The 12,063-nt window shown below is 46.3% G+C and overlaps 1 protein-coding gene across 1 annotated transcript in view; it reads right to left on the minus strand.

Moving 5' to 3' along the window:
- MEI1 (meiotic double-stranded break formation protein 1) overlaps positions 1-12,063 on the minus strand; it is a 92,054-nt gene that overhangs the window by 39,083 nt on the left and 40,908 nt on the right. The window contains exons 18-19 of the mRNA XM_066253074.1: positions 11,424-11,592; positions 2,409-2,556 (exon numbers count right to left, since the gene is read on the minus strand). Of these exons, the coding sequence (XP_066109171.1) occupies positions 2,409-2,556; positions 11,424-11,592 (317 nt within the window). The remainder of the gene's footprint in view (positions 1-2,408; positions 2,557-11,423; positions 11,593-12,063) is intronic.

The raw sequence follows: 12,063 nt of genomic DNA on the forward strand, positions 1-12,063 counted from the left end.
GGGATCATACCTGCAACCTTGGTGCATCAGGATGATGCTCTGAGTTACCTGGGCCAGGCAAAACTGGTAATTAAAGAAAAAGAATCAACTAGAAAGAAAAGAAAAAACAAACAAACAAAAAAAGACAAAAAAAAAAAAAAAGAAAAAGAATCAAGCATTTAACGTCTTCTTCCTATATAATCTACCATTCACAGTAATCAAGTAGTTAATATTGAAAGTTACCTTTTGCCTGACCAAGTGGTGGCGAAGTGGATAGTGTCAGCCTAGGACACAGAAAACCCAGGTTCAAAATCCTGAGGTCATCAGCTTGAGCATGGGCTCATCCAGCTTGAGCATGGGCCCACCCAGCTCATGGGCTCATCCGGCTTGAGTGTGGGCTCACCAGCTTGAGCACAGGGTTGTTGGTTTGTAGCCCAAAGTCACTGGCTTGGCTGGAGCCCCCAGGTCAAAGCACATATGAGAAAGTAATCAATTAACAACTAAGGTGTGGCAACAAAGAATTGATGCTTATCTCTCTCCTGTCTGTCTGTCCCTCTCTTTGTCTCTTTTGCTTAAAAAAAGTTTATTTTTATACAAGTATTCCTGTAATAAACAAAGAGAATAACAGAATTAGGATATTATTTTACAATCCCTAATGAATTCATGAATCAAGGCATTGATCACCAATAGCTACTAATATGATAAAAAGAGAAACAATGGGACATTGTATACCTATGTCCATCTTTTTATTTATTTATTTATTTATTTATTTATTTTAGTGAGAGGAGGGGAGATAGTGAGACAGACTCCCACATGCGCCCCAACCGGGATGCACCTGGTAACCCCATATGGGGCTAACGCTCAAGTACTGAGCTATTCTTAGTGCCTGAGGCTGTCGTGCTCAGACCAACCAAGCTATCCTCAGAGCCTGGGGCCACACTCAAAGCATTTGAGCCACTGTCTGTGGAAGTGGAAGAGGGAAGAGTACAGAGAAAGAAGGGGAAGAGAAGCACATGGTCACTTCTCCTGGGTGCCCTGACAGGGAATCGAATCCAGGAGGTCCATATACTGGGTCACAACGCTCTATCCACTGAGCCACTGGCCAGGGCCACCTATACTTGTCTTACTTGAAAACCCATTGCACTTTCACTATACCTTCAGGTTTGCTTTTATCACATTTGCCCCAACAATAACCAAAAGAGGCAAAATTAATAGTCAGTGAAGAAAGAGTATCCTTGGGTTGAGGTTGAAGGGTCTACATCTAAGGCATAGAAGCAATCTTCAGTGAAAAAGGGGAGAGATTCAGTGATGAATCAGACATAAGCCTTGATCCCCAAGAGTATTTATAAAGAAGCTGGAGAGAAAAAACTTGTCTAGACACAACTAGTATAAAAAGTGATTTGAGATCAGCCTGATTTACAATGATTTGGGTCCCACCAACCTAGTTTGTTTGATAAACTGTTACCAGAAGGAAATATTTCACACTTCTCTCTTTCTGCACACACCAAAGTTGGCACTAAGAAAAGAGTCTTAGGCCTGACCTGTGGTGGTGCAGTGGATAAAGCATCAACCTGGAATGCTGAGGTCACCAGTTCAAAACCCCAGGCTTGCTTGGTCAAGGTACATATGGGAGTTGATGCTTCCTGCTCCTCCCCCCACCTTCTCTCTCTCTCTCTCTCTCTCTCTCTCTCTCTCTCTCTCTCTCTTTCTCTCCCCTCTCTAAAATGAATAAACAAAATCTTTAGAAAAAAAAAGAGCCTTGGGGCCTGACCAGGCGGGGGTGCAGTGGATAGAGCGATGGACTAGGATGTGGAGGACCCAGGTTCGAGACCCCGAGGTTGCCAGCCTGAGCGCAGGCTCATCTGGTTTGAGCAAGGCTCACCAGCTTGAGCCCAAGGTTGCTGGCTCGAGCAAGGGGTCACTCGGTCTGCTGTAGCCCCCCGGTCAAGGCACATATGAGAAATTAATCAATGAACAACTAAGGAGCCACAACGAAGAATTGATGTTTCTCATCTCTCTCCCTTCCTATCTGTCTGTCCCTCTCTCTGACTCTCTCTGTATCTGCCACCAAAAAAAAAAAAAAAAAAAAAAAAAGAGTCTTGGGAGTTGCTCAAGTCTGAGTTGGAATCCTGGCTTCCCCATCGATTAACTGTGTAGCCTAGAGAAAATAACTTTAACCCAAGTCTTGATTTTCTTGCTTGTGAAAAAGGAAATAATAATCTCTGAATTCCAGGATTGTTAAGAGAATTAGCTAAATCGCACATGTATCAGTATGCTACCCTCTATACCTCCCAACCCCCAACTCTCTCTCTCCTTCTCCCCCTGCCCAGAGCCCTTTCTCCATACATATAACACCATGGTCTCCCAAGGAATTGTAATGTACACACAGATGCAGGAGAAAGAAGAGTCCCAGGCATTTCAGCCCATACCTCATCTAGTGCATCCTCTTTGTCCTGGCAGGTTGCAAGCAGATAGATGGATGCTCTGAAGACCACAAGGGGAGGGCGCTCACCCTGGTCCTGCAGAGAAAGGAGGAAGCTTCGCACAGCCACAAATAAGTCGGCCTCTGAGACAAACCTGTCCACCAAAGAGAGTGAGTGAGAAAGGCAAAGATAGCTCTCCTGCCTTGCCACATCATCCCTTAGCCAGTGTCATTCTGCTATAGCATGTACACACCCTAAAGACACCTTGCACAGTGTGTCATATACACTAACAAAACATTATCACATCTACAACAGATGTTTTTTTTGTTTTCTGGGTTTTTAGCGAGAGAGACAGAGGAACAGATAGGGACAGAAAGACAGGAAGGAGAGAGATGAAAAGCATAAATTCTGCACTGCGGCACCTTAGTTATTCATTGATTGCTTTCTCATATGTGCCTTGACCAGGGGGCTACAGTAGAGCCAGTGACCCCTTGCTCAAGCCAGCAACCTAGGGCTCAAGCCAGCGAGCCCATGCTCAAGCTGACGACCTCGGGGCTTCGAACCTGGGTCCTGTGCACAGTCTGATGCTCTATCCAATGTGCCACCGTCTAGGCAGGCTGTACAACACATGGTTTTATGCTTTGTGCAAGGCTCTGTTAGGGATCAGAGACTCCTCATTCACACCTTGAAGTGTATCATCAGTTAGCTGGACCAGCATTGTTAAATACTACTTCTGGGGTTCAGGAGGCCCTGCTCTGGCAGCCAGTGCACTCCTCTCTCTCTCTTTTTTTAAAATATTTTATTTATTGATTTTTAGAGAAAGGAAACAGGAAGGGAGGGCAGGGAGAAACGGGAAGCATCAACTCATAGTAGTTGCTTCTCCTATGTGCCTTGACCAGGCAAGCAAGCCAGGGTTTCGAACTGGCAACCTCAGCATTCCAGGTTGACACTGCACCATCACAGGTCAAAACACCCCTCTCTTCTTGTATTTATCATTAAACATGTATGTTCAATCAGCTAATGTCTGGGGTCGGGAGATTTCTATGCTTGCATATGCAAGGGAGATGGGGGTAAGAAGGAAACTAACTTTTTACTACATTTTTTTTATATCTTAAATTTTTTTTGTGTGTGTGTGAGACAAACAGAAAGGGAGAGAGATGAGACGCATAAATTCTTCGTTGTAGCACCTAGCTGTTCATTGATTGCTTTCTCATATGTGCCTTGACTGGGGAGCTATAGCAGAGCCGGTGACTCCTTGCTAAAGCCAGCAACCTTTCGGCTCAAGCCAGAGACCACGGGATCATGTCTATGATCCCATGCTTAAGCCAGCAACCCCACGCTCAAGCTGGTGAGCCCGCACTCAAGCCAGTTGATCCTGCGATCAAGCCAGCTACCTCGGATTTCGAACCTGGGTCCTCAGCATCCCTAGCCAACACTATCCACTGTGCAACTGCCTGGTCAGGCTAGATCTTAAATTTTTTACCATGAGCCTGTCTCACCTATCAGATTAAGTGCCCAAAAACAAAAACAAATTTCTTTTTAATTGGTAATATGCCTAACCAGTTGTGGCACAGTAGATAAAGCATCAGCCCAGAACTTTGAGGTTGCCTGTTCAAAGCCCCGAGGTTGTTGGCTCTGAGCGTGGGCTTGTCAGATGGGGTCACTGGCTTAAGTGGGGGATTGTCCACATGATCCCAAGCTTGCCAGTTTGAACATTCCCTCTTCTACTGCCACCTTGGCATATTAGAACAATGCTATAACAACCAAGCTATCCAGCCAGGGATGCCCACCCTGCGATTTATTTATTTATTTATTTTTAAATTTGTATTTATTTTTTTTTACAGTGACAGAGAGAGGGATAGACAGGGACAGACAGACAGACAGGTACGGAGAGATGAGAAGCATCAATCATTAGTTTTTCCTTGCGTGTTGCAACACCTTAGTTGTTCATTAATTGCTTTCTCATATGTGCCTTGACCACGGGCCTTCAGCAGACCGAGTAACCCCTTGCTCGAGCCAGTGACCTTGGGCTCAAGCTGGTGAGCTTTGCTCAAACCAGATGAGCCCGAGCTCAAGCTGGTGACCTTGGGGGTCTCGAACCTGGGTCTTCCGCATCCTAATCCAATGCTCTATCTACTGCGTCACTGTCTGATCAGGCTATTTATTGATTTTTAGAGAGAGAGAGAGGAAGAGGAGGGAGAAGCAGGAAGCATCAACTCATAGTAGTTGCTTCCTGTATGAGCCTTGACCAGGCAAGCCCAGGACCTTGAGCTAGCAACCCCAGGGTTCCAGGTCGACACTTTATCCACTGCGCCACTATGTCATGCCACCTTGTATTTTTTTAAAAAAAGAGCATATATGTGGCCCTGGCTAGTTTGCCTAGTGGTAGAGTGTCAGCCCGGTGTACAGAAGTCCCAGGTTTGATTCCTAGTCAGGGCACACAGAGAGATGCTCATCTGCTTCTCCACCCCTCCCGCTCTTGCTTCTCTCTCTGTCCTTGTCTCTATCTCTTCCCCTCTCCTCCCACAGCCATGGCTCGATTAGTGAGTTGGCCCTGGATGCTGAGGATGGCTCCATGGCCTCCGCCTCAGGTACTAAAAAATGGCTTCAGTTGCAATGGAGCAACATCCCAGATGGGCAAAGCACTGCTCCCTTGTGGGCTTGCCAGGTGATACCAGTTGAGGCACATGCGGGAGTCTGTCTCTGCCTCCCCTCCTCATTAAAATAAAAAAAAGAGCATACATGTTATTTATGTGTTTATTAATGCACAGACTAGTTCATGGAAAGTTTCTAACAGTAGTTGCCTCTAGCAGGTGTATGTAGAAGTATTTTAAACTTTCTTTTTTGTATTTTTCTGAAGTGAAAAGCGGGGAGGCAGAGACAGACTCCCACATACGCCCAACTGAGATCCACCTGGCATGCCCACCAGGGGGCAATGCTCTGCCCATCTGGGGTGTTGCTCCATTGTAACCAGAGCCATTCTAGCACCTGAGGCAGAGGCCATCGAGCCATCCTCAGAGCCAGGTCAATTTTGCTCCAATGGAGCCATGGATGCGGGAAGAGAAGAGAAGATAGAGAGAAAAGGAGAGGGAGAAGGGTGGAGAAGCAGATGGACGCTTCTTCTGTGTGCCCTGGACAGGAATTGAACTGGGACTGCCACACGCTGGGCCAATGCTCTACCACTGAGCCAGCCAGTCAGGGCTAGTATTTCAATTTTTTTTTTAATCATGGTTTATACATATATATATACATGTGTGTGTGCATGTGTGTGTGTGTGTGTGTGTGTGTGTGTATATATATATATATATATATTTTTTTTTTTTTAGAGAGACAGAGAGAGAGTCAGAGAGAGGGATAGACAGGGACAGACAGACAGGAACGGAGAGAGATGAGAAGCATCAATCATTAGTTTTTTGTTGTGACACCTTAGTTGTTCATTGATTGCTTTCTCATATGTGCCTTGACCGTGGGCCTTCAGCAAACTGAGTAACCCCTTGTTTGAGCCAGCGACCTTGGGTCCAAGCTGGTGAGCTTTGCTCAAACCAGATGAGCCCGTGCTCAAGCTGGAGACCTCAGGGTCTCAAACCTGGGTCTTCCACATCGCAGTCCGATGATCTATCCACTGTGCCACCGCCTGGTCAGGCCAGTATTTCAATTTTAAACCCAATCATTTTACTTAAAGTTTTACAATACACATGATTTTAAAAAATAAGAAAAAAATCTTTTATACCTGACCTATGGTGGCACAGTGGATAAAGCATCAACCTGCAATGCTGAGGTCTCCTGTTCAAAACACTGGGCTTGCCTGGTCAAGGCACATATAAGAAGCAACTACTGGCCCTGGCCGGTTGGCTCGGTGGTAGAGCGTCAGCCTGGAGTGCAGAAGTCCCTGGTTCGATTCCCGGCCAGGGCACACAGGAGAAGCACCCATCTGCCTCTCCACCCCTCCCCCTCTCCTTCCTCTCTGTCTCTCTCTTCCCTTCCCACAGCCGAGGCTCCATTGGAGCAAAGATGGCCCGGGCGCTGGAGATGGCTCTGGTCACAACAGAGTGATGCCCCGGAGGGGCAGAGCATTGCCCCCTAGTAGGCAGAGCGTCGCCCCCTGGTGGGTGTGCCGGGTGGATCCCGGTCGGGTGCGTGCGGGAGTCTGTCTGACTGTCTCTCCCGGTTTCCAGCTTCAGAAAAAAAAAAAAAATTAAAAAAAAAGAAGCAACTACTCAGAGTTGATACTCCCTGCCGCCCCTTCTCTCTCTCCGTCTCTCTCGCGTGCATGCACGTGCTCTCAAATCAATAAATAAAATCCTTAAAATACTTTTTAAAATATTGTAAAATAAAAAAATATATATTGTAAAATAAAAAAAAAAGAATGCTTTAAAGAATTATTTGGGCTTGACCAGGCGGTAGCACAGTGGATAAAGGATAGGACTGGGATGCAGAAGGCCTAGGCTCAAGACCCCAAGGTCACCAGCTTGAGCGCGGGCTCATCTGATTTGAGCAAAGCTCACCAGCTTGGACCCAAGGTTGCTGGCTTGAGTAAGGGGTTACTCGGTCTGCTGTAGCCCCCCGGTCAAGGCACATACGAGATGGCAATCAATGAACAACTAAGGTGATGTAACGAAAAATTGATGCTTCTCATTTCTCTCCCTTCCTGTTTGTCTGTCCTTATCAGTCCCTCTTTCTGACTCTATCTCTGGCTCTGTAAAAAAAAAAAAAATCATTTGGGTAAAGTAATTTTTTTTAAATTTTTCCATTGATTTGAAAGAAAGAAAGAAAGAGATGAGGTGAGAAGAGAGGGAGAGATTTAGAGAGAGAAGCATCAACTCGTCCCACTTGGTTGTTCCCTTTAGTTGTATACCCACTGATTGCTTCCCATACATGCCCTGACCAAGGATTGAACCCATGATATTGGTGTGCTGAGATGACACTTTTATCTACTGAGCAACCCAGCCAGGGCTCAAGTGATTTTTCAATGAGGGTGTCAAAACAATTCTTTTTTGTATTTTTCTGAAGTTGGAAACGGGGGAGGCAGTCAGACTCCCGCATGTGCTCGACTGGGATCCACCCGGCACACCCACCAGGGGGCGATGCTCTGCCCATCTGGGGCGTTGCTCTGTTGCAACCAGAGCCATTCTAGCGCCTGAGGCAGAGGCCATAGAGCCATCCTCAGTGCCCGGGCCAACTTTGCTCCAATGGAGCCTTGACTGCGGGAGGGGAAGAGAGAGACAGAGAGGAAGGAGAGGGGGAGGGGTGGAGAAGCAGATGGGTGCTTCTCCTGTGTGCCCTGGTCAGGAATCGAACCCAGGACTCCTGCACGCCAGGCCGACGCTCTACCACTGAGCCAACCTGTCAGAGCCCATCAAAACAATTCAATGGGGAAAAAAATAGTCTTTTTAACAAGTGGTTCTGAAACACCTGATCATACATATGCAAAAAACTAAGTTGAACTCCTGCCTCACAGGATGATAAACCTATTTGTAAGAGCTAAAATTATAAAAGAATAGAACTGTAGAAAAATATATAGGACTACATTTTCATGACATTGGGTTAGAAAATGGTTTCTCAGAATCAACACCAAAAACACAAGTAACAAAAGAATAGACAAATTTAATCAAAATTAAAATTTAATATCATCAAAACAAAAAATTGTTGTGTTTTGGCCCTGGCCAGTTGGCTCAACAGTAGAGCATCAGCCTGGCATGTGGAAGTCCTGGGTTCGATTCCCGGTCAGGGCACACAGGAGAAGCGCCTATCTGCTTCTCCACCCTTCCCCCTCTCCTTCCTCTCTCTCTCTCTCACTCTTCCCCTCCCGCAGCCAAGGCTACACTGGAGCAAATGTTGGCCCTGGCGCTGAGGACGGCTCCATGGCCTCCACCTCAGGCTAGAATGGCTCCAGCCACAACGAAGCAACACCCCAGATGTGCAGAGCATCGCCCCCTGGCGGGCATGCTGGATGGATCCCGGTCGGTACACGCAGGAGTCTGTCTGCCTCCCTGCTTCTAACTTCGGACAAATACAAAAAAATAAAAATTTGTGTTGCAAAGAATACCATCAGTAAAGTAAAAAGACATCTAACAAAATGGGAGGAAAAAATCTGCAAATCACACCTCTGATAACAACTTGTATATAGAACATATAAAAAAAACTCTTACAACTCAACAATAAAAGACAACTGAATTTAAAAAATGGGCAAAAGATCTGAATTTCTCCAAGAAGATAAACAACAGTCAATAAGCACATGAAAAGATGATCAACATTATTAGGTGTTGGGAAAATGCAAATCAAAACAATGCAAAAACCACTTTACACCCACTAGGATTGCTATAATAAAAAAAGATATCCTGGCCTGACCAGACGGTAGCGCAGTGGATAGAGCGTCGGACTGGGATGCAGAGGACCAAGGTTCGAGACCCCGAGGTCACCAGCTTGAGCATGGGCTCATCTGGTTTGAGCAAAAGCCCACCAGCTTGAACCCAAGGTCGCTGGCTCCAGCAAGGGGTTACTTGGTCTGCTGAAGGCCCACAGTCAAGGCACATATGAGAAAGCAATCAATGAACAACTAAGGTGTTGCAACGCACAATGAAAAACTAATGATTGATGCTTCTCATCTCTCTCCGTTCCTGTCTGTCTGTCCCTGTCTATCCCTCTCTCTGACTCACTCTCTGTCTCTGTAAAAAAAATAAAAAATAAAAAAATCCTGATCTGTGGTGGCACAATGGATGGAATGTAGACCTGGAATGCTGAGGTCACCAGTTGGAGGCCCCAGGCTTGCCTGGTCAAGACATATAAGAGAAGCAACGAGTTTATGCTTCCTGCTCCCCAACCCCCTTTCTATCTCTCCTCTCTCTAAAATCAATAAATAAAAAAGAAAAGATATAAAATAACAAGTGTTGGCAAGGATATGGAGAAACTAGAACACTCGAATATTGATGGTGGAATTGTAAAATGCTGCAACCCTATGAAAAAAGTTTGGAAATTCCTCAAAAAGTTAAACATAGCCCTGGCCAGTTGGCTCAGTGGTAGAGCGTCGGCCTGACGTGCAGGAGTCCCGGGTTTGATTCCCGGCCAGGGCACACAGGAGAAGCGCCCATCTGCTTATCCACCCCTCCCCCTCTCCTTCCTCTCTGTCTCTCTCTTCCCCTCCCACAGTCAAGGCTCCACTGGAGCAAAGTTGGCCTGGGCGCTGAGGATGGCTCTGTGGCCTCTGCCTCAGGTGCTAGAGTGGCTCTGGTTGCAACAGAGCGACACCTCAGATGGGCAGAGCATCGCCCCCTGGTGGGTGTGCCGGGTGGATCCCAGTCGGGTGCATGCGGGAGTCTGTCTGACTGCCTCCGCGTTTCCAACTTCAGAAAAATACAAAAAAAAAAAAAAAAAAGTTAAACATAGTGTTAGCATGTGACTCCTCAATTCTTTAAAAAAATTTTTTTTAATGTTTAGTGTATTGATTTTTTTTTTTTTTACAGAGACAGAGAGTCAGAGAGAGGGATAGACAGAGACAGACAGACAGGAACGGAGAGATAAGAAGCATCAATCATTAGTTTTTCGTTGCGCATTGCGACACCTTAGTTGTTCATTGATTGCTTTCTCATATGTGCCTTGACCGTGGGCCTTCAGCAGACCGAGTAACCCTTTGCTCGAGCCAGCGACCTTGGGTCCAAGCTGGTGAGCTTTTGCTCAAACCAGATGAGCCCGCGCTCAAGCTGGTGACCTCGGGGTCTCAAACCTGGGTCCTCTGCATCCCAGTCCGACGCTCTATCCACTGCGCCACCGCCTGGTCAGGCTGTGACTCCTCAATTCTATACCTGATATATACAGTAAAGGATTGGAAAACAAATATAGTATACAATCATCTTCACAGCATAACTCTTCACAGCAGCCCGAATGCCCATCATTACATGAATGAGTAAACAACTTACATATATACAATGGTACATTATTCAGCTGTAAAAATGAATGAAGTAATGATACATTCTACAAATATTATGTTACTACATAAATTTCACAACAATTATGCTAAATAAAAAAGCTAGGCACAAAACGTCACATATTATATGATTCCATCTATAAGAAATGTTCAGAATAGAAAAATCTATCATAGAGACAGAATGTAGACTGTTGGTTGCCAGGAGATGAGCAGAAGAATGAATGGGAATTGTCTGCTTAATGGGTACTAAGTTTTACTTTGAAGTGAAGGAAATGTTTAGGACCTTGATAGAGGTGGTGATTGTACAACAAGGTGAATTTATTAAACGCCACTAAATTGTTGACTTTAAAACAGTTAATTTTTTTTTTTTCAGAGAGAGAGAGGGATAGACAGGGACAGACAGACAGGAACGAAGAGAGATAAGAAGCATGAATCATTAGTTTTTTGTTGCGCATTGCGACACCTTAGTTGTTCATTGATTGCTTTCTCATATGTGCCTTGACTGCGGGCCTTCAGCAGACCAAGTAACCCCTTGCTGGAGCCAGCAACCTTGGGTTCAAGTTGCTGGGCTTTTTTCTTTTTTTGTTCAAACCAGATGAGCCCACACTTAAGCTGGCGACCTCGGGGTTTCGAACCTGGGTCCTCTGCATCCCAGTCCAATGCTCTATCCACTGTGCCACCGCCTGGTCAGGCAAAACAGTTAATTTTATGTTATGTGAATTTTACCTCAATAAATAATTTTTTAAAAGCTTAAGGAAGAATAGTCCTTTGATTTTGAAATTTTAATAAATTGTATGGTAATTCTTAAAACCAAAGTAAATCACTGAAAATTTTTGCTGTACACAAACACCCTCAAGGATTACAAGAAATTCTCATTAGCATTCTAGGTCTCTCTTTCAGCACTGTGACTATCCATCTATCTTAACCTTCCTCCACCAAGATATTAACCCCTCAGTAATACAACCCATTCCTCGCTATCTCTGTATCCTCAGTGCCCAGCACCAGGCTTGGAGAAGATTCCTCTGTAAATATTTATTAAATTTAATTGGGCTGCAGACATGGGACCCAGAACTCACCAGCCACCAGCTCTGAGTACTGACCTGTCCTCGTGGATGTAGGCCAGGTAGAAGAGGAGCAGGATGCAGTACTGCCTCTGGCGAGCAGCTCCCTCCACATACTGGCAGTCGGACAGGAGGGCAAGACTTTCAGGGTTCCTGCTGCTAAGCTGGGGCAGCCCATGCTGCAGGACCTCAGACACTGCCGAGAGCTCTGGGGAGGAAATAAGCAGGAGAAAGCCACGCAGAGAACATAGGAGAGCAGGTAACGAGCACATGGGTATCTACTGCATAAAAAGTAGTGCATAGGCCCTGGCCGGTTGGCTCAGCGGTAGAGCGTCGGCCTAGCGTGTGGAGGACCCGGGTTCGATTCCCGGCCAGGGCACATAGGAGAAGCGCCCATTTGCTTCTCCACCCCTCCGCCGCGCCTTCCTCTCTGTCTCTCTCTTCCCCTCCCGCAGCCAAGGCTCCATTGGAGCAAAGATGGCCCGGGCGCTGGGGATGGCTCTGTGGCCTCTGCCCCAGGCGCTAGAGTGGCTCTGGTCGCAACATGGCGACACCCAGGAGGGTCGCAACATGGCGACGCCCAGGATGGGCAGAGCATCGCCCCCTGGTGGGCAGAGCGTCGCCCCTGGTGGGCGTGCCGGGTGGATCCCGGTCAGGCGCATGCGGGAGTCTGTCTGAC

This window comes from Saccopteryx bilineata, chromosome 1 (assembly GCF_036850765.1).
Source record: "Saccopteryx bilineata isolate mSacBil1 chromosome 1, mSacBil1_pri_phased_curated, whole genome shotgun sequence".
In the NCBI taxonomy this organism is placed as follows: domain Eukaryota; kingdom Metazoa; phylum Chordata; class Mammalia; order Chiroptera; family Emballonuridae; genus Saccopteryx; species Saccopteryx bilineata.